Here is a 22,093-nt window from a genome sequence, read left to right on the forward strand (position 1 = left end):
CTGTGTAATGATCCCAACGTCATGAGGATGCTGTACTTTTCTATACTTGTGGATTTATTGACTTATATCTATTGCAGTACTGTATACTAATAGCTGGAACAGAAAAGCTTAAGAACTACCTGTTTAGGAGCGTGAGATTTAGTTTCTGACTGTTTATATATGCCAAATTCTACCTTTGCAAAATGAAGGGATTCTCTACAAATAGTACAGTACAGTACAAACAAAAAGTGTTGGAAACACTCAGCAGATCAGGTGGAGCAAATAAGTAAAGTCAGGGATAGGTTTGAGGGCGGAGGAGATTAAATTACAAAGATGTCATGCAACAACAGGCAAAAGAATGGGAATGGTAGTAGTAAAGGAACAATGCATTGGTCCAGGGTAGGTGTTAAGAGCAGAATAAAGGTCAGCACTGTCTGAAAGCAAAATAGCAGAATGTGTTATTGCTCCACCTGACCCTCCCCTTTTTCAACAGCATAAAGCCCATCACATTTCTGCTGCTTTTCAGTTCTGAATGAAGACTCATATTAGACTTGAAACATTAACTCTGTTTCTGTCTGCACAGATGTTGCCAGACATGCTGAGTTTTTCCAGCACTTTTTTGTCTTTAGTTCAGATCCCCAGCATCTGCAGAATTCTGCTTTTATTTTAGTATAGTACAATAATTGCTTTCTACGTGGAACTCCCAAAAATTCTCAGTAGTTGGTCCTTGCCACTTAGAAACTTATGAAGATGTTGTTCTGGCAAATATGAAATCTGTCACTTGCTTTATGCAATTGTGTACAACAGACTGACAGATTTAGCTAGTTTTCCCTGTGGTCACCTGGAAGGAACCTGTAACATAAAAAAAAACTAATGCTGTTGTCTCCTTCACAGCTATAGGTAGCACATATCAATCTTTGCGGTAGTCTGAAAATTAGATTTCAGCAGGTAACAGGGCTTCATTACTCCTTCTCTGATGAAAGGAAGACATCAAAGAACATACTTAGGTCTGTAGACTAAGGTATTTGGCCACTGCTCAAAGTACACATAACCATTAAGGTGTCTTTTGCACCTGAAATTGCTCAGCCTTGTCCTTCATATTGAAGTCATCCAGTGTGATTGGAATCACTAAAAGGGTTCCTATCCTTTCACCTTGTTAGACTGCACTAAGCAAAAGCAGTTTCAGTAAAGGTCAACACTGCAAGCAACTATCTGTTGCAATGAGGGTTTCAGCAATTGAGTCCAAAAATGTATTCAGGACTGAATGTACAGGGAGGAGAAATTTTAGCTAACAGAACGTGCTGAAATTTTTCCCATAAACAAACCAACAATATAAGACCATTAAAAGGATCTTCTAAGCAACCTAATCTGACTGATGCACTGATTTATATGGATAAGGAATGCAATCTCAGTTGAATCTTGCTGATCAGGAAAACCACTGTGGGACCAGGTTACTATAATTTATGAAACAGAGTAATGCAGGCTTGTCGTGAGATGTGTTTCTTTTACCAGTAAAAGCCTACCTTGGGGAATCAGTCCTTTGGTAATTTAGGTGTACAAACCCATGGTCTAATTTTGCAAATCCTATCCATTATCTGTGAGGCCCTACACTATAGGTGAAACTTTAATAAATGTACTTGCATGCAATTTTTGACTGTGCCAGCACTAGCACTGAGTAAAGCATTCCCAAGGGTATTTTAGACTTTTAAAACGCCATATTCCTAATTTGGTAATATATCTATCCTGTGCACCCATGCTTAGTGAAACTTCACATGAGCTTATAAAAGCTTGCTTTTCATATTGACAGTTGCCCTTTCTATTTATTTTTGCCTCCAAACAAACACAAAGAAGGCACAAAAATTGTTTCCCCAGCACAAACTGCATCTATTCTGGCTAAAATATGCGTTCAATGTTGCAATACTTCAGTTTTACTATTGCTTTATAATTGAGCAGTTGATTTTTGCAACATTAATAAAATAATTATTGCAACATGATAAATTCTACACAATACGAGAACATTTAAATGAGAACAAACCTTCACAACTTTTCCCATCCTGTGCTACTTTAAAACCATCACTGCAGTAGCAAGTTGTACCATTTCTTGTGACTGCACATCGATACTGACAATCGGCTTGGTGACAAGTGGGTGAAAACTCTGAAAGAAAACAAATTAAAGTTTGCATTCATAAAGTATTTCATGTAAAAGATTTAAATATGTATGTTTTAATGGTAGAAAGAATTAAGGGCAACATTTTCCCCCCATTGGGGAGGATATGTGGGAGCAGTATGGGCGGGTGGGTTCCCGATCGGCGCCCCCAGTTGGGGGTGCGCCGCCATTTTACATGGGTGGGCCAATTAAGGCCCGCCCAGCATGATGTCCGCCAGGAAGTGCTATGTGCTCCCTATGCGGGCAGGCGGCGGGGGGTGGGGTGGCGGGGGGATTCCCTGAGCCGGGAGTGCACTCTTTCGCACGTGCGCATGAAAGAATGCACAGATCTCCCTGAGGCAAAGTGCTGCCTCAAGGAGATCAGCTCAGATTTGAAACTTCAAATAAAGATGAGAGAAAAATGTTGCTGCTATGTCCCCTCATGTGACACTATCACATGAGTTGGGACATGTCCATAACTTTTATTTTGAAATATTCTGAGATTTTTTTTAATCATTCATGAAACCTCATCCTGCCTGTGGATGACGTTTCATGTTTTTTTAGAAGCCCGCTAGGGCTCCTGGCCTGCCCGCTAACCTTAAGATTGAACAGGCAGGTCTGTTAATGGCTTCAATTCGTTTTTTAATGGCTGCGCACCCACTGACCTGAAAATCTAAATGACGCAGGGTGACGTCGGGACGCACGCCTGACATCACCCCGCGTCAATTTACGCGTCGCCCCTGCACACCAAACAGAAGGTTCTGCCCTAAGACTTATTGGATTTCCAATCAATCTGAACACTTATATCAGAGTCAATCTGTATCATTGTTGAATGCTTCATATCTTGTTGCTCTCAGCTAAATCGTCACTAATGGAGATCCTTCCTGTTCACATATAGCAGCAAGCAACACAAATAAACAGCCATTTTCAATAGTTCCAAGAAATCTATGCAATCATTCGCATTGTAACTAAATCAATAGCTATTGTGATTACAGAAAGCAAAACAGGATGGTCCAGATGATCAGTAATTGCCTAAAAGACAAATGGATATTTACATTCATTTTCATCTAGTTCACAGATTTTTTGTGGAATTATGGCCTCTGACTTGGAGGAAGTTTAGTGAGATTCAAAGAGGAGATTGTAGAATATAAATCGGATACTTGAGTTTCTACTCCTCATATGGTTTATGAAAACAATGCTGTAGCAATAAAATATTCAGGAGCTTAGTCTAAGGTCCTCGAGTTGCCACATGGCATATGCCATTACTGACAATATTATCCATGGCCTGTTGCATTATGAGAAGATTGAATCTGTTGCTTGTCCGTGAACTTGTGTTTAATCATTCCACAAATAGGATTTCAACACAATTTGAAGGTAAGAGTGGGACAAAGTATTAGGTTGAACAGAAGCATCAAACAACATGCAAATCTACCTCAGAACCTTCGCTAATTTTATTTTAAATCACATCAGAAGTAATTTGTTCAGAATCCCTTCTCATTCAAAATTGAACATTTTTGGTTTAATCAAATGATTTTAATGCAAATGCAAATTACAGGTGGTTTTATTACAGCTTATGATTGAACCGTTCAAGGCTTATGTCATGGTGCAACATTCTTGTCTACTTTTGTTTTGGAACAACATTGTGGCATCGAAGGGATGTTTGGCACGAAGATGTACAGGACAACTTATTTAAAGGTCACATTAGCCATGCAAAATTCATTTAGGTTCCGGTTAACATCCAAAGTTTTAATAACTAAAGAGAAAAAGGAATGTTTTCATAAAGGCATCATAAATATATGAAAACTGTCTTCACTCAATTCTTTTGGACTTGATTTCAACCAACCTATCCTATTCATTGAACTGAAACCCAGAAACCACTTACCAAACTAATTACTTGCTATAAACCAACAAAACAGAAATTGTTGCACATTTATGGACATTTGCTGAAATAAATGCACGGTTTCCTAACTATGGAGTACAATAGACATATTGTAAATGCCTTATGAAATATATAAGATGCTGAGGGGACTTGACAAAGTGGATGCTAAAGGACATTTCCCCTCGTGGGAGAGACCGGAGCTAGGGGACACAGTTTAAAAAACAAGGGGTCTCCCATTTAAGATGGAGATGAGGCGAGATTTTTCTCTCAGAAAGTTGTAAGTCTATGGAATTCTCTTCCACAGAGTGGTAGGGCAGAGTCATTGAACATTTTTTAAGGCAGAGACCAAGATACATTCTTGGTCAGCTATTTTAAGTCCCCTTCATTAAAAAGAATGCACTTTGGACTAAAAGAGAGTAAATGCAAAATTGAATTGCCACCACATCCACAACAATCACTCAATAAGTATATGGATTTCCCAAATGGCTATCATACACAACTGTGACTAATCTTTCCTATAAGCAGACCCCAGCTGCCCTACAATCAGAAATCTATGTTTGCCAACTGACATTTCCTCATACAAAAGCATGACACCGGTTTATAATAATGAAACTCTTCATTATGTGAAGTGCATAGTACAATCTCATATGTACACCCGTTTGCCCTATCTAGCAGAAGGCTTTTTTAAGCTATCAAGAATATCACCTTCATTGCCTTATTGTTTTTGATGAAATATTGGAATATGTCAGTCTTGGAGCTTCAAATGTGGTGTACACCATTCTGGCAGTGGTGTTCTGATGAAAAGTCATTGTTCTGAAGCATTAGGCAGAATTTATGTTAATTAGGACCATAAAAGAGCCACTTGAGTGCAATTATCCCTGAGCACACTCGGGATTTAACTGCAGCTCAGGAATTTAATGGGGCTCACACAAATCTCCTGCAGCTCCCAAAAGCCCCCCAGCAGCCAACAACCTAGCAGGGAGTCCTCTGTTTATAGACACTCAGTGCCAATCGAGGGACCCAGCATCAGAAAGGGGAGGGGGGCAGTTAGGCCAAACCCCTGCCCTTGCATTCAAACCCCTTCTCCAGTGACACTCTCCCTGTGACCCCCATCCCACCCACACCTCCCTAACAGACAGAAAACAAAGAATGTGGATAAGCAGATCATTCTCAGGTTGGCAGGCTGTGACTAGTCCCAAGGTTCAGTGCTTGAGCCCCAGCTATTCACAATCTATATCAATGATTTGGATGTTGGGGGGGGGGTCAAAAGTAATATTTCTAAGTTTGCTGATAACACAAAACTTGGTGGGAATGTGAGTTGTGAGGAGGATGCAAAGAGGGTTCAAGAGGATTTGGACAGGCTAAGTGAGTGGGCAAGGACATGGTAGATGGAACATAATGTGGAAAAATGTGAAGTTATCCATTTTGGTAGGAAAAACAGAAATGCAGCGTATTTGGGAAGTGTTGATGTCCAAAGGGACCTGTGTTCTTTTTCATAAGTCAGTGAAAGCTAACATGCAGATGTCACAAGCAATTAAGAAGGCAAATGACATGGTAGCCTTTATTGCAAAGGGATTTGAGTATAGGAGTAAGGAAGTCTTGCTACAATTGTACAATTGGGAATATTTGATGGTCATAGATCCTTTGAGCCTGCTCCGGAATTCAATATGATCATGGCTGATCCTGTATCTCAACATCATGCTCCTGCTCTCTCCCCATGCCCCTTGACTTCTTTAGTGTCTAGAGCTCTTTCTATTTCCTTCTTAAATATACTTAGTGACTTGAAATTAGAAATATCCTTAATAAACATATATTTATTAGTCAGCCTGAAATAGGTAGTGTGTTAAGTTTTATTTTCCTGGAAACTACTTAATATTTAATTTCCCTAGAAACAAACCAGTGGAATAATTGTCCTTAGGTTCTTAGGATAGCTGTAGCTACCCCAAAAAGGAACCCATTGTAAAATAAAGCCTCTGTAATAGTAGGAGAGCAATTTGGGAGAGACGCTGGTATAGTGGTATTGTCACTAGGCTAGTCATTCAGGGGCCCAAGCTAATCCTCTGGGGGACATGGGTTCAAATCCTGCCACAACAGCTGGTAGAATTTAAATTCAATCAATAAAAATGAATTTTGAAATATAAAGCTAGTCTCAGTAATGGTGACCATGACAACTGTCATCGATTGTCATTAAAACCTACTTGGTTCACCCCTTGTAGGGTTGGGTGGGTTGGGGGGGGTGGTGATAAAAGATCAAAAATGGGATAAAAAGGGGGGATAAAGCAATGAATTAATGAATGAAATACAAATGCATAAAAAATAAAAATAAGTGTCCCATGAACTCTCTCCTCTATCTTCACACCCTTTTTAATCCCTTTTTTCAAAATTCATTTTTATTATTTATCGACTTATTTTTATATTTTAAATTTAAATTTATATTTATTCTTTTATTCATTGCTTTATCCCCCTTTTCCCATTTTCGATCCTTTTTTCCCACCATCGCGCCCTCCCCCACTCCTCCCCCCACCCCCCTCAAGGGTCATCTATTACTTGTTCATGGTGTTCTTTTCAGAGAGTTTGCCCTTGTTCTGCTATTATCACATTCTGCTTTATTACCTTTGCCACTATCAGCACCTTTTTTAGCCCTTACAACTACCATTAACACTCCCTTTATCATTTTGTTCATGACATCTTTGTCAATCTCTCCTCTGACCCCACCTATCGTTGGCCTTCTATCCAGCTTAACCTGCTTCACCCCCCACCCCCCCTTAAACAGTATAAATTTAATCATATTTCTACTTATCTTTAGCCCTGAAGAAGAGTCATAGGGACTCAAAATGTTCACTCTGGGGAGAATTTTCACTCCATTGGGTGGGCCAGTCGGGAGCTGGCATGGGCAGGCGCGGAGCCAATTGCCGCCCGCTATTGGCTGCGTGCCACCATTTTACGTGGGCAGGCCAATTAAGGCCCGCCAAGCATGACGTGTGCCCGGTCAGCGCTACCTGTGTGGGCTGGGGGGAGTAGACTGAGTCAGGGCCTGCGCTCTTTCACACATGCGCACGAAAGAGCGCAGAAATCTCCCTGAGACACGGAGCTGCCTCAGGGAGATTAATTTCATAATAAAACATTGTAAAAAAGAAAAGATAAAATTATTCAGACATGTCCCCTCGTGTGACAGTGTCACATGAGCTGGGACATGTTTATGAATTTTCATGAAAATTTTTATGAATTAATGAAACCTTCATGAAAGCTCATCCCGCCCGTGGATGAGGTTTCATGAAAAATGCGATGTGCAGAGAATTTTTGATCTTTTCTCAGCATGTTCCCATCTTATCTTTGCAAGTAAACCAATTGTTTTATTCAAAAAAAGATAATGCTTTCGGTTCATTTCCTTCCTTTGTGCACATTTTCCCCACCTTTTAGATGCTTTCCTTTTATCTCCTGGCCCTGGTCAGCTCCTTTGCTCTTCTTTGCATGCTCCTTGCTCCCTTATTGGCTCTTCATGACTCTCGACTGAAATCATGCTCCCCGAGAGCTACATTTCATTTTTGTGCCCACCTTTTTGGTTTTGGTTGTTTTTTTACCTTCAAGTTTTCCCTCTGGTACTTGGTCCTGTCTGTGCTGTCTAACAGGGCGGGATCATCCCAGATTTGCACTACGTGCTGTAGCGGGCGGGAAGGAGGGCGTTTTACCCGCTGGCCGCAATGGTGGGTTTTCACGCCGTATTGTCCCATTCCCACCTCGTTATTTATGCATTCCCGGGAAACACACTGGGTCGCTGGCAGAGCATCCTCTGATTCGCCTGCCCTGCCTTTAGCTCAGTCCTTCAGTAAACCATATTTAAAGGCCGCCCCTGCAAAGAGCTAGCACTCTTCAAGGGAGAGAAAGCTGCTGGGAACTGATGGCTGCCAAAGGGAGGAAACATGCTGCCCCTAGATTTAGCGACGCCTCCCTGAAGTGCCTTCTGGACACAATGGAGGCCCACTGTGATGTCCTCTACAGCAGCTCTGGGCAAAGGACAGCAAGTAAGGTCACCAATTCAGCATGGTGGCAGCGGTCGTCAGTGCCAACCCCCTGCAAAAGAGGACAGCCAGAATGAGTCACTCTTCTCATCACCCTCAACCCCATCACACATCCACTGGGATCTCACACCTCAAGGGACAACACCACTAACTCTCACACACACCCTCACATCTCCATCAGGCTCATATCCTCTGGATTCACATCCTCATCGCGTCCATGGCTCCACTCACCACACAACCACTCCACGCAATGTCATGTGCCCTGCTCACTCTCTCCCCATATGTTTTCATGCAGGAGAAGCTGGCTCACAACAACAGGGAGAGGTACCAGAGTGGGGGGTGGAGTGGCTCACATTAGGCCCCTCACTCACTTTGAGGAGCGTGCCATTACACTGACTGGTGAGCTCGTGGATTGTGCCTGCAGTGATGGTGAGGTCAGTGGTGAACACCCACGTGAGGATCCTGAACCACATCATCCCTCTCTCAACACCACTGTGAGTGGGTGCTCACTCTCATGCTTTTGACTCTGCTGACATGCACTAATTATCTCTACTTTGGTTCACTGGGAGCTCTGCCAAGTGACCGATACCCTCAGACAGCCAGTCCCTCAGCTCCATGCCGGTCTGCACCTCCAGCAAAGAGGACACCTCCTCCATTGAGGAACTGGAAATAAGCAGCCTGCAAGACCCATCATAACGCTTATCCACACTTTCCACCAGCACAGAGACACACACGTCAATGGGACCTAGGGCCTAGAGCAGACTCAGCACACAGTCTGGTGGTTGCTGCATGGACATGTGTCCAAAGCAGAAGGAGACTGTTTCAGCCAAGCTCCCCAGCACTCAGAGGACTGCAGGGGAAGAGTAATCTGTGACGTCCAAGTCAGATGATGAGCCTCTGGATTTGGCCTTCCAGCTCATCCTGGACAGTCAGCAGAAGGTGGGGGAACATCACGCAGAGCTGTTGGAAGCCCTCAACAGAGTGGCTCGTGAGTCGGAGGAGTGTGTCCGCCTGCTCTCTGATGAAGTGGTGCCCACATGTGCGTGCATGGAAGCCTCCATGGGAAGGATGGCGGACACCATAGAGACCCTGGTCCAGCAGAACGCGGAGATGTATCCAGACCTTATCACGGTAGCCATGGATGAGTTCCTGCAGTGACAACGCAAGGGGGAAATGGGGTACCTCAACGTCCCCCCAGGTGCTCTTTCCTTCAAGAAGTCACGTCAGGTCCCTCGGGCACTCGAAGGGAGCAGGAGCGGTAGTTGGACACCCCTGGGTGATCCACTGAAGAATCTCAGAGGTTGTCCTTTCCCTCCAAGTCCCCTGTGACCCCCTCAATCTCATCCTCTGTCATCGCAGAGGGAGCAGCTGGCCCACAGGAGGACAGCCAAAGCAAGCCCTGTCACATGAGCTAGGACATGCCCACAGTATAGGGATGACAAAGGAAACATATCACAAGACAGAGAGGGATTGCTAGAGAGAATGATAGGAAGACAAGATTTGAGAGAAGAAAAATCAGGGAAGAGAGGTGTGGTAGGCAGAAAGGAGGAGACACAAGGTCAAAATCTCATATCCCCTTTGGTCCTGTACTGCCAATCTGGAGCCTCATGATACTTATTTTGTGATCTCGGTCTTCCCACACCCTGATCGTGTTCACATCACTACCCTTTCTCTCACTATCTTATTGGCCCTTAAGCCCCACTCCCAAATAATAAATAATTCTGCTGCTCTGTTCCTTTCATTTGTCTCTCACTTCTCTATGGCCACATCATCCTCCTGCCCAACTATGCTTCAAAAGAAATGAGTTTATCCCCAGCACCAACTCTGTTCCAAAGATATTCCCCATGCATGTCTGACCTGCTCCCTCCTTGCCATGCTCCTTCCTCCCAATCTCTGCTCTCTGCCTACATTTTAATAGCTTACTGCTCCTCCCCTTCTTCCCTCATCTGCAGCATAGTTTCCCTGCTGACGTCTTCTCAGCATTTCAGCCTTCTCACAGGCCTACTTCCCTACTCTTCTATCTGGCAGCCTATCCTCTCCCCAGCTTTACAACCCGCAAACTCTCCTCCCTCGTTATCATTAGACTAAACCTGCAGAATAACAGCAATAGAGAGACGCTTTTATATTCATTACCTCCATCTCTATTAACTAAAATAATCACTGCTGTATTCTATGCCCAGGATTATATTCATTTAATATGCTGGGACTCAGTCCTCCAATCAATTTTTCATTCAATGGTGCCCACTGCTGTGTGAATGCATTAATTCATTCATATCTTGTATTAATTCGTTCATCTCATTTCCTGATACCCACTCATCCATTAATTTATTCAATCCCTATTTCCTGCTCCTATGTCAATTAATTTATTCAATGGTGTCCAGTACCCTCAAACTATCCCGACTGTTCTCCAATCTTCATCCATAACAGTTTCTGCTTCAGAATAAGGCGGTATGCATTTGGTTTTCATTACTGCAATTTCATTTTTTCCTGGTATGGTTACATAATTGACTTACAAGAGCAGCAACACACTGTGATTTAACTTTGCTAATTTACTCCCCTTATTTTTCATCCTATTATAGGGCTAATACTGTTCTCCAGTTTACTCCTATCAACTCATTTGGTAAGATTGAAATATAACTTTTCTCATACAGTTACATAGCAGCACAGGAGATTAACAGTCATTCTTTCTCTGATATGTAATGTATATGCACATTATTAATAGTTACTCACTTGGAATTTTGAAAAATCATTCTACTTAATAATTTAACATCTGAAGTTGTGATGCTCTATTGCTTATTGAAAACTAGCAAAATTGCATGGAGCAATAGGTTAATTCAATAGAAAGGTCACTTTACTTGTTATCCTGAACGTATTATCATATGCTTATTCATCTGTGAAGGCCCTTGAAATCACCAGTAACAGCTGGGGTCCTTATATATACTGAACAGGTGTCTCATACATGCTGGAAAATTTGGAATTAACTGGACAAAACATGTGCCTCCCATGTTCTGCTCTGAATTTTAGTGTCTAGAATAACCTGAACAGTGTATACAGCAGTGCATACCATCTGCAAGGTGCTACCTCTGCCACCAAGAAGGACAAGGGCAGCAGGCTCATGGGAACACCAATGCCTCCAAGTTCCCCTCAAAGCCAAATACCATCCTGACTTGGAACTGTATCACAGTTCCTTTTCTATCACTGGGTCAAGATCCTGGAACTCCCTCCCTAACACCACTGCAGGCTATATCAGATGGACTAGAGTGATTCTAGAAGGCAGCTCACCACCACCTGTTCAAGGGCAATTAGAAGTGGGCAATAAATGCTGGCCTTGCCAGTGACACCACATCCCATGAGTGAAAAGAATGGTACTTATCGAGATGGTAGGATGCCGCCAAGAAAAAGGCAAGTAAGAATGTGTTTCTTTATTTTAGTTAATAAAGTAAAAAAAAATGCTCTTCCTGATTTCCCAGCAAATGTCAACCTTCCTTTCCCCCCTCCCATACACTTCATCCCTTCCCCACCCTCCTCAGTACTTACCGGCAGATAGACTTCAAATTGGAGCTTGCTGAATTTTCCAGGGCTCTGCCTATATTTGGCAGAACTCTTCAAAGACATTTCATAGCACCAAACAATACAAGTTGATATCCAGATCAAGTTTCACTAAATTTCAGACATTTTAACAAAGATAACACTTCAGTGTAATATCTACCTTAGGGGGTAATGTTGTGCTACTCAATCATCCTTTCTATAATGGCTTTGTTCTCTGAAATCAGCTTCGGAGCAGTAATTAGGGAAAATTGCACGCAGACCTTGTTCATGCCAACCTACCATCATTTACATGTGGACTATGTCCAGGCTGACAGGTTTCATTGAGGACAATTTGGGTGCAATTTTCCTGGGTGGTAAAACAATGATATGTTTTTCTGTCCTATCCAGCCATCTTCCGTGTTTCAAAAACCACCAACTGTACCCAGTAGTGCTGGACATAGAGCAGCCTAATCTACCATTCTTCATGGAACCCGTAGATGGCCTAAATCAGGTCATACATGTTTTTTTGGAAAAAAAGTGTTGCTTGTGGGACCAGATGGGGCAGTAATGCTTCTCCTGATCCAATAAAAAATTGCCACTGCTAGTGCCCAGTTGTTAATGGGCCTCTGGGATCACCACTCCAACGTAACCCAACTCAACCTGTGCGGTTGATACTCACTCATCCAACCTGCGAGCCATTCTTAATGTCCAGCATGATAATGAAATGCAGACATCAAAATGTTTTGGGCCTCTGACCGCTTTCCACATGACGGGCCGTGATCCTGCTCTGCCTATTTCCCCACAATGCACACCACCCCGCCCTGGCCCCTGATAAAATGGGCACAACAAAATCAATCCCATGGTATCACATATTTTGTGAGGTGGCGGGAGAGGGGTCGGTCATTTTTTCCACAGAAATATTTTAGAATAGAGTTGCTCTTTGATTTTTGAAGCAATGCATCCATACAAGCTTTTTCAAAATAAAACACTGAAATGAAAAATGATTACATTGCTAATGTGCTAGGCACTGAAGTTGTTTTCCCCAAAGACTCCAAACAAAAGCAATTCATTAGCCTGTCTTAGTAAGCAATGAACATCTCATACCCATTGTGTTGGGAGGTCCCTGCTTTCAGGCAATTGACAAATGTTGTCTGACATGGGCCCTCCTCTTGGGCTGAAAACACAGGGAGATGAAAACAGAAATACTCACTAACAATCAGCTTTTTATATAGAGAGCTGAAAAGGCCAAGCTCTCACCAGTCTAAGCAGAAGCATATTCATAAGTTATTTTATTTAAATCAAGCAAAATGGTGCAAAGTTTAGTGCTTTTTTATTTTGTAATATTATACAAAGACAATTTGTTTTGATTTAACCAACTATGGTAAGCCTGGTGGTTATAATACCCCGGTAAATAATGAGCTCCTTCCAGGGAAGTAACCATAAAAGCTACTGATAGTTGTAAGTTAAAGATCCCATAGCAGTATTTCAAGGAAGGACAGCAGAGTTCTCCCCAGTGCCATGGTCAATAATTATCATTCAACTGACATCACTAAAAACATATATTTTTTATCTAGTTATTATTGTTGTTTGCGGGGCCTTGCTGTGTACAAATTGGCTGCAGGGTTTCCTGGATTACAACAGTGACTACACTTCAAAACTAATTTCACCACATCTAACATTATTTGGGGGGTGATTAAAGACACTATATATTCATATTAAATATACATGAATGACCTGAACTTGAGTATTCAGGGCACAATTTCAAAGCTTGCAGATAAAATGAAACTCAAAAGTGTACTAAAGAAAGAGCAGGATAGTAAAAGACTTAAGGAACATATGTGATATCGACAGATATGTGAAACAGTAGGTGAAACTTAAAATGATGAGTGAAGTGATAATTTTGGTTAGAAGAAAGAGGAGAGGCAGTATGAACTAAATAAAATTTAAAAGCAGGTTCAGCAACAGAGAGACCCGAGGCATGTATGTACATAAATCTTCGAAGATAACAGGACAAGTTGAGAAGACTGTTACAAAAGTACATGGGGTCCTTGGCTTTACTAATAGAGGAAGGGAGTACAAAAGCAAGGGTGTTACGCTTAAAACTTGCTAAGCCCCAGCTGGAGTAATGTGTTCTATGCACCACACTTTAGGAAGAACGTCAAGGCCTTGGAGTTGGTGCAGAAGCTATTTACTAGAATGGTACCAAAGATGAGGGACTTCAGTCATGCAGAGAGACTGGAGAAGCTGGAGATGTTTTCCTTACAGCAGAGATGTTTAGGGGAATATTTGAAAGAAGTGTTCAAAGGTTGAATGTCTTTGGTGGAGTAAGTAAGGAGAAACCGCTTCCAGTAGCAGAAAGGTCGGTTACCCAATAGCACAGGTATAAGATGATTGGCAGAATCAGAGGTGTGTCATGAAATCATTGGTCTTTGTGTCCCTGGGTGCTAAAACAGCAGTCTGTGGAAATTGCATCATTTAAGGTACAGGGTGATCCAATGCTGGTTACATTGTTTTCTGCCTAATAACAAGGTTGGGACCCTCTTGGAGTGCTTTGATAGGTCCCCAGATCAGCTCAAGGATCAGTGAGCAGCTCTTCTTGAGGCAGTCAGTTTTGGGAAGTCAGCCTGCAAGTGTCACAGAGAGACAGGGACAGGTTCCAGTTAAGTTTAGTTAAAAAGCTAGAGAAAGGGATGCGGGGAGCAGAATTTAAGTAAAGAAGGCCATTGGGGCAAAGACACTTCTATGGACAGCGGTGTTCTGCTAGGCACGGCCATAGATCTGAAAGTGTGCTTGTAAGCTAGTGTTTGAGTGTACTCAGGAGAAGGAATCTCCAAAGGCGAGATTGGAACCCTACGAAGTGGGCCATTGTTAAAGCTATCCAAGTGGGAGCGACTTTTGGAGAGAATTCCAATGAAAGATCTTTGAAGGTGATGCTGGGAATCCCTAGTGAGACAGAGTTTCAACAAAATTGTTTGACTTGGTATTTGCTGACATCTGGGTGCATCCTTGAGAAATCCATAGACTCTGCCCTGGTTGGATCTGTCATTTGCCCTGTAGTGTGGTGTATTTGACCACAGTTCATCTGCCAATTCATGTGTACCTCAAATTTACCCTGAAAGTTTGAGTATAAGACACGTATTGTAAATTATTTTATCTTTCTGAATTTGTGTAGTAAAGTTTGTTTTTTTGCTTGTTCAAAACCCATGGAATCTTGTGGCTTTATTCCAAAAGCAGTTGAATCTCAACCTTTACCTATTTTTATTGGCCCATAACCAGATCTCCCCCAACATTCCAGGGTCTGGCCAAGGATCATAACAGGTAACATGAGCAAACATTTTTTTTTTACACAGCCAGTAATGGTAATCTGGAATGTACAGCCTGAAAGGGTTTTGGAAGCAGATAGTAATAATCAAAAGAGAATTGGATAAGTACTTTAAAAGGGGGGGAAAAATGCAGGGCTATGAGGAAAGAGCAATGAGTGGGATTGATTAAATAGCTCTACCAAATAGCTGGCACAGGCATGATGAGCCAAATGGCATCCTCCTGTGCTGCATTATTCTATGATTTGAAATTTTCTTTCTTTCTTTGTACTTCTCATGGAAGGACCTGGCACACATACCCAGTCCAGCTTATGTTCTAGAATGCATGACGGACTATTAATGACCTCAGGGCAATCAGGTATGAGTAAAATATGCCAGCTTGTCAGTGTCTTACCCAAGAACAATACTAAATAAAACTATTGATTTTTATGTTCAATTGCTGTGAAATAAAGCGGTTTAAATGATTTATATCTCGCCTCATCTTACCAAGTATTTTCTTACTCCACCTTGAAAATAAATGGAGTATACATAGAGGGAGGGCGTATGTGAATGACTTGAGTATCCATTTCAGATCACAAGGGGTTCCTGTTGTTACACCCCTAAGTTGCAATACCATGCAGTTTGATATTTGGCAATATTGACAGCACATCTTAAGAAATCCAGATTGCTAATAGAAGTGCTGTACCTAAGAAATACTTAAGGCAGGACCTTAAACATGTAAAGTCTGGTATATTTAACCTGTCCACCTATCTCTCAGGCAATGATGTGTCAAAAAACAAGAATCTGGAATGACAGTATAGGGCAAAAATAAATAATGCTACAAGTTGTCCATTGAGAGCCAAGAAAGTATAAAGGTATTTAATTATTTACTGTCAGTTAATTTAGTGGCACAATTTGCACTGAGGGGCTTCACATTATAATGAACATAAACACACTTGAGACAGAGACCTGGTGGAGCACTACTGAACCATCAGATTTTATCACCAGCAATAAGTTAAAGTATAATTTACACTCCAGTGCATGATTTAGAGCTAAAAGAGAATTATTTTGGCTTCAACCATGTAATTTACCATAGTACTGGAAACCTTGATGGCAACAAACCTCATCACAGTTGCTGCAATGCAGCTCAGGGTGATGCATTATCTCTAAATCATCCTTAAACATCTTTGTGATCTATCAGAAATATTTTATAACCTAGCTATTCTCTCATGAATGCAAAATTAAAATTTAAAACTGAATGCCCTTGAGTTAAACATGCTCAATTTGAATGTCTTCTATAATATTAATTAAATCCTTCATGCTTTCACTCAGTCCTATACACTGGCTTCTCTCAATTAATCAAAATTAAAAGGCTATAATTTGATCACTTAAACTAATGCATTCTGTTTAAATACATATCAAGTTTCTGAATTTTTGAAGCCGTTTTTGCATAAAAAGGAATTGAAAATAAGAGCTGGTTTTGGTATATTCTCACAAGTTTAAAAACAATTTGATAGAAGATGGTTAATATACTAAACAAATAATTTTCCTTCAATACCAAATAATAGGCAATTTAGTTTTGTGTAGATAATAAAAAGAACTTTCACCCCTATTATGTTGGATGGTCATTTGAAGAGAACAATGAAAAGTATGGTGCTGGGACAGAGATGCATGGAAAGACAAGTAAAACTCCAAGGGCAATTCAGTTTCTGAAGAGAGAGTTGTGAAAGCTTTAGGCAAGCTCGTAAAGTCATAAATGCTGAAGGAACAGTTAAGAGATATTTTAGGAGAATTTTAACTTTGCTCAATTGGCTGGAAAGGAACGGGGGAGCAATTAAAATGAAATGGCTCCATTTCCCACTCCATTCCCACCAATTTCCGCTTTTATCACCACTGGTTTCAGGAGAAGAGAATACTCCTGCAGGACTTAGCAGGAACCTTATTTATCAATGCAAATTGGGGTTTCATAATATTCTCAGGACTCCGAAGGAATTTTAACCTCCTCCTGGACATGGTGTCCACCGCAGCCACCCCATCCATGCAAAGCTGATGGGAAAGGAGCAAGGCCCTCTTAAGGTAAGTTCAAATATCTTGCAGCCAGGAGGAGCAGGAGAACTCATCTAGACACTACATGAAGGGTCAAGGCCTACCTCACCACCTGACTCCCCAAAGCCTATCCACCATCTATGAGGCGCAAGTCAGGAGTGTGATGGAATACTCCCCACTTGCCTAGATGAGTGCAGCTCCAACAACACTCAAGAAGTTGACACTGTCCAGGACAAAGCAGCCCACTTGATTGGTACCACATCCACAAACATTCACTCCCTTCATCATCGACGCACAGTGTGTGCCATCTACAAGTTGCACTGCAGGAATTCACCAAGGCTCCTTTGACAGCACCTTCCAAACCCATGACCACTACCATCTAGAAGGGTAAGGGCAGCAGATAGATGGGAACACCACCACCTGGAAGTTCTCCTCGAAGTCATTCATCATCCTGACTTGGATGTATATTGCCATTCCTTCACTGTCGCTGGAGGAACTCTGTTCCTAATAGCACTGTGGGTGTACCTATACCACGTGGACTACAGCATTACAAGAAGGCAGTTCCCCACCACTTTCTCAAGGGCAACCAGGGATGGGCAATAAAACCTGAGCTCCCTATTTCGACAACCATGAGATACTCGCAACACTCTTCCTCCTAGACTTACTTTGATGCCAGCAGCTCGATACTCATCATACACCCCTTCTCCCCTGCTGGTCAGCTGCTACTTTCTTTATGCACTGGGTGAGCAGCTGTCAAGCAGATTTCATGACACCCACGTGAGAATGCCTTCCCCTGCCACCGGCTTCCTAACAGGATTTAAAATCAACATTTTTGCCTAAGTCAAGTAATGTAAGGAAGCATTGTGTCTTCTTTATTTTGTATCATTCGGCTAAGGTGAGTTGTTCTGATTCGATTACGTGAATTCAGTGATCATAATTCTTCCTCTGTAGTTGGCACTTGAAATAAAGCAGCTAACGAATTTGCATCAAGTCTCATCTCAGCAAGTTCAATCTATCCTTGAAGAGACTGAAGAAGCGGTCACATGGAAGCTGAAGTTCGCCATTCAAGTAACATTGTTGTGTCCCTGGTTACAATTTGGTTCAAGTGTATAAAGGTGAACATGAATCAACAAAGTATGTACATGGACTGGCTGACACCTGCCAGCCTGAAAAGCTGTCAAATTTGTAAAAATAAATGTCTAAAGTGGCTCATCACTTGATTCAGAGCTGGTTTCTATGTGCAAATGGAGTTGTCTATAATGGTGAAATTATATCATTTTTCACAAGGTCTCACAAGCCATCTCTTATTTAGCAATTCACTGTGTGCAGTTATTTTTTTTAAAAAAAGACAAACTGATCCTTCAATTAGGTTTTACATACTGTTCTAACAGTGATATGCCATAACTCTTAGCACAGGGAAATGATTTGACATGCTTTCTTCTGTATTGTCTGAATAGGAAAAGAACTTGCTTTGCAGGTGCAATATTGCAGTCTGACTTTGGACCATTCGTTTGGATTTATATCCATGCTATGGTTCTCATTAGACGAGGAGACTTTAGTACTTCATAAAGAATTGTGAATCTATAGATTTAATTCACACAAATATAAATTTAACTTTTTAACTGTAATAAATCATTTCACTATGAAACTGGCAATTTTTTACAACAGGTCACTGCACAGATCACATTAAACACTACACAAAAGGTAATTTTAAGTATAATGCTTGAAATTCTATTTTAGCTGCCAATTAAATATGCTGCAGTTCAATTCAATCTGATGCATTATCCTTCAAAAGAAAGTGAAGAATGAGCTGATAATCAATTAATATGACTACTGAAATGGTCAACCCAGCTTCTTAGTTTGAAGAATGTACTTCACTTGACAAGGTTCCAATTTTAAAAAAATAAAAATAACTTGCAGTGTCAGATTGACGTAGTGCTATTTCCCGAAAGGGATCCAGAGTGAGCTCTTTGAAAAATAATCTAAGGACTATTCGTTCAATTTAACAGTCTACCATTTTTGGATGATTTCATTTTGCACAATTGCACTAAAAAAACATTGATGGATCTCCATCTCCATCACTCAAAGATTACACTGCAGCCTCTGGATAGTTGTAGATATTTGTGGAGAAAAGAGAGAGCAAAAGAAAACCAAAAGATCTGTTTTAAAAATGATTGAAAAAAAAATCATTCTCTTCAAACTAGTTATATTTGCAATTTACATTTGTGCTAATATTCTGTAAAAGCTTTTTGTATAATTTATATTTAAATTGCCAAAGTAATTTTTAACATGCCATATTTGAAATGATTGTAAAGGGCACTTTCTAAAGTTCAAGGTTAAACATTTACCCAAGGACAAACTACAGAAGAGTATGGTATGAGTTTTATCCTACATTGCATTTTTTTTGTGAGTTGATGCTACTGAGAGGCTGCAAAAAAAGCAGCAGAAAGGCTTTCTCTCACTGTTTATCAAATAAAATGGATTCGTTTCTGCATATGCCTTAGAGTTAATGGACTGGATTTTTCTTCCAGGGATGGGAGACCGAGGGCAGGACTGTTTCTGCATCCCAAACCCGCCCCAGGGGGTAACAGTCATTGATGAGATTTTCACGGGTGTGCCACCTGAATTTACCTGGAGACAGGTTTAGCACCCAATGGCAGACAGGTTCTTGAAGCTGGATGGCCATTCAGAGGCCCTTGCAATGAGAGGACCAGCAGGCTGTAATGGAAGGTAAGTAAGAGAGAGGGGGCTTCATGATGGAGGCATTCTCTCAGCAACTTTTGGAAAAATATGATATTAAATGGCTTTTGCAGCCAGACAACAATCATGGGAGATTTCAATCTTCATATATATTGGACAAAGCAAATTGGCAAAGGTAACCTGGAGGATGAGTTCATAGCGTGTATTTGGGACAGTTTCTTAGAACAATACATTCTTGAACCAACCAGGGAATAGGCTATTTTTTAACCTGGTGATGTGTAATGAGACAGGGTTAATAAATGACCATATAGTAAAGGATCCTCTAGATAAGAGCAATCATAACATGATAGAATTCAGTTTGAGGGTGAGAAATGTGGGTCTGAAGCTAGTGTCTTAAATTTAAGTAAAGCAATTAAATGGCATGAAGACAGAGTTAACTAACATGGAATGGGAAAATAGAATAAAATGTATGGTGATAGAGAAGCTGTGGTAGACTTTTAAGGGGATATTCCATAACTCTCAACAAAAATATATTCCATTGAGAAAGAAAGATTCAACATGGAGACTGCACCATCTGTGGCTAACTAAGAAAGTTAAGATGGTATCAAGCTGAAAGAAAAAATGTTGCAAAAATTAGTGGTAGGTCAGAAGATTTGGAAAATTTTAGAAACCAGCAGATGATGACTGAAAAAAAGGGAGAAATCAAAGCACGAAAGAAAACTGGCAAGGAATATAAAAACAAACAGTAGAAGTTTTTACAAGTATATGAAAAGGAAAAGAACAGCAATAGTAAGCATTGGTCTCGTAGAGTCTAAAACGGAGGAATTAATAATGGGAAACAAGAAAATAGCAATGACTTTGAACAAGTATTTTGTACCTGTCTTCACAGTAGAAGGCACAAAAAGCATGGCAAGAATAGTAGAAATGCAGGGAAAAATGGAGGGAGGAACTTACAACAATCCTATTAGAGAAAAAGTACTAGGAAAACTAATGGGACTTAAGGCTAACAAGTCCCCTGGATCTGATGGTCAGCACCCTAGGGTCTTTAAAGAAGTGCTGCAGAGAGAGCGGATGCACTGCCTTCCAAAAATCCTTGGATTCTGGAAATGTCCCAGCTGACTGGAAAGCCATAAATATGCCATCACAAGTCAAGAAAGGAGAGAGACAGAAAGCAAGGAACTACAGGCCAGTTAGCCTAACATCAGTCATTGGTAAAATGCTAGAATCTATTATCATGGAGGTAGTAGCAGGACATTCAGAATATAAGAATATAATCAGGCAGAGTCAATATACATTTTGGTTCTTTTGTAGTGGAAATTGCGTCTGGCAAATGTAGAGTTCTTTGAGGATGTAACAAGTTGGTTAGATTAAAGGCAGACCAGTAGATGTAGTGTATTTGGATTTCCAAAAGACATTCGATAAGATGTCACATAAAAGGTTACTGCAGAAGCTAATAGCTCTTGGTTTAGAAGGTAATATATTAGCTTGGGGAGAGGATAGGCTAACTAACAGGAAACAGAGGCCAGGATTTTCCCATCGGCGATTTGGGGGCGGGGCCTGCTCGCCAACAGAAAAATGACACTGGATGACATCAGGAGGAACTCCCGACGTCATCCTGGTCCCTTTAAATTTTTAGATGGCGGGTTGACAGCGAAATCAGCTGTCCGCCCGCTGACCTGACAATTAAGGCCATTGACAGGCTAATTAAGATTGTTAAAGACCTGCCCATCCAACCTTAAGACTGGTGGGCAGGCCAGGAGCCCCAGCGGGCTTCTGATAATACATAAAACCTCATCCACTAGCGGGATGAGGTTTCATGTCCGTTTTTTAAAAGTTTAATAAAGTTGTGTTTCTTATTAACATGTCCCATCTCGTGTGACATTGTTACATGAGGGGGGCATGTTAATAATTTAAATATTTTTCTATTTTTGGTGGGTTTTTTTTACCTGTCGCTAATTTCCCTGAGACAGCACTTTGCCTCGGGAAGCAGTGTGCTGTTTCGTGCGCATGTGCGAAAGAGCGCACTTTGACAGATGGGGAATCCCTCCCCCACCCCAGCACAGGAAGCGCATAGCGCTTCCTGTCAGACAGGCCGCTGGGCGGGCCTTAATTGGTCTGCCCACTCAAAATGGCGGTGGGCCCCATTTCGGTGGCGGGAGTCGGCTGTCTGCCCGCCGCCGAGCCGGTGGGGCCCGCACGCCCACCAAGGGAAAAATTATGCCCCGAGAGTTGGGATAAATGGGTCATTTTCAGGTTGGCAAACTCTAACTAGTGGAATGTTGCGCAATCAGTCCTGGGGCCTCAACTATTTACATTCTATGTTAATGACTTGGATGTAGGGTCCGACAGTACTGCAGCCACATTTGCTGATTATACAAAGCCAGTCATAAAGAAAATTTTGAGGAGGATACAAAGTATCTGCAAAGAGATATACATAGGGCTGAATTTTGACCCCCATCGGGGAGGTTGTGCGGGGGTGGGAGGGAGCGAGCGCAAA

General features: G+C 41.5%; 1 protein-coding gene across 1 annotated transcript in view; it reads right to left on the reverse strand.

Annotated features, from left to right (window-relative positions):
- The window catches only part of LOC144686788 (low-density lipoprotein receptor-related protein 1-like), a 1,926,687-nt gene that overhangs the window by 1,278,542 nt on the left and 626,052 nt on the right, over positions 1-22,093 (reverse strand). Inside the window, exon 4 of the mRNA XM_078552493.1 lies at positions 2,015-2,134. Within this exon, the coding sequence (XP_078408619.1) occupies positions 2,015-2,134 (120 nt within the window). The remainder of the gene's footprint in view (positions 1-2,014; positions 2,135-22,093) is intronic.

This window comes from Cetorhinus maximus, chromosome 11, assembly GCF_964194155.1.
Source record: "Cetorhinus maximus chromosome 11, sCetMax3.hap1.1, whole genome shotgun sequence".
In the NCBI taxonomy this organism is placed as follows: domain Eukaryota; kingdom Metazoa; phylum Chordata; class Chondrichthyes; order Lamniformes; family Cetorhinidae; genus Cetorhinus; species Cetorhinus maximus.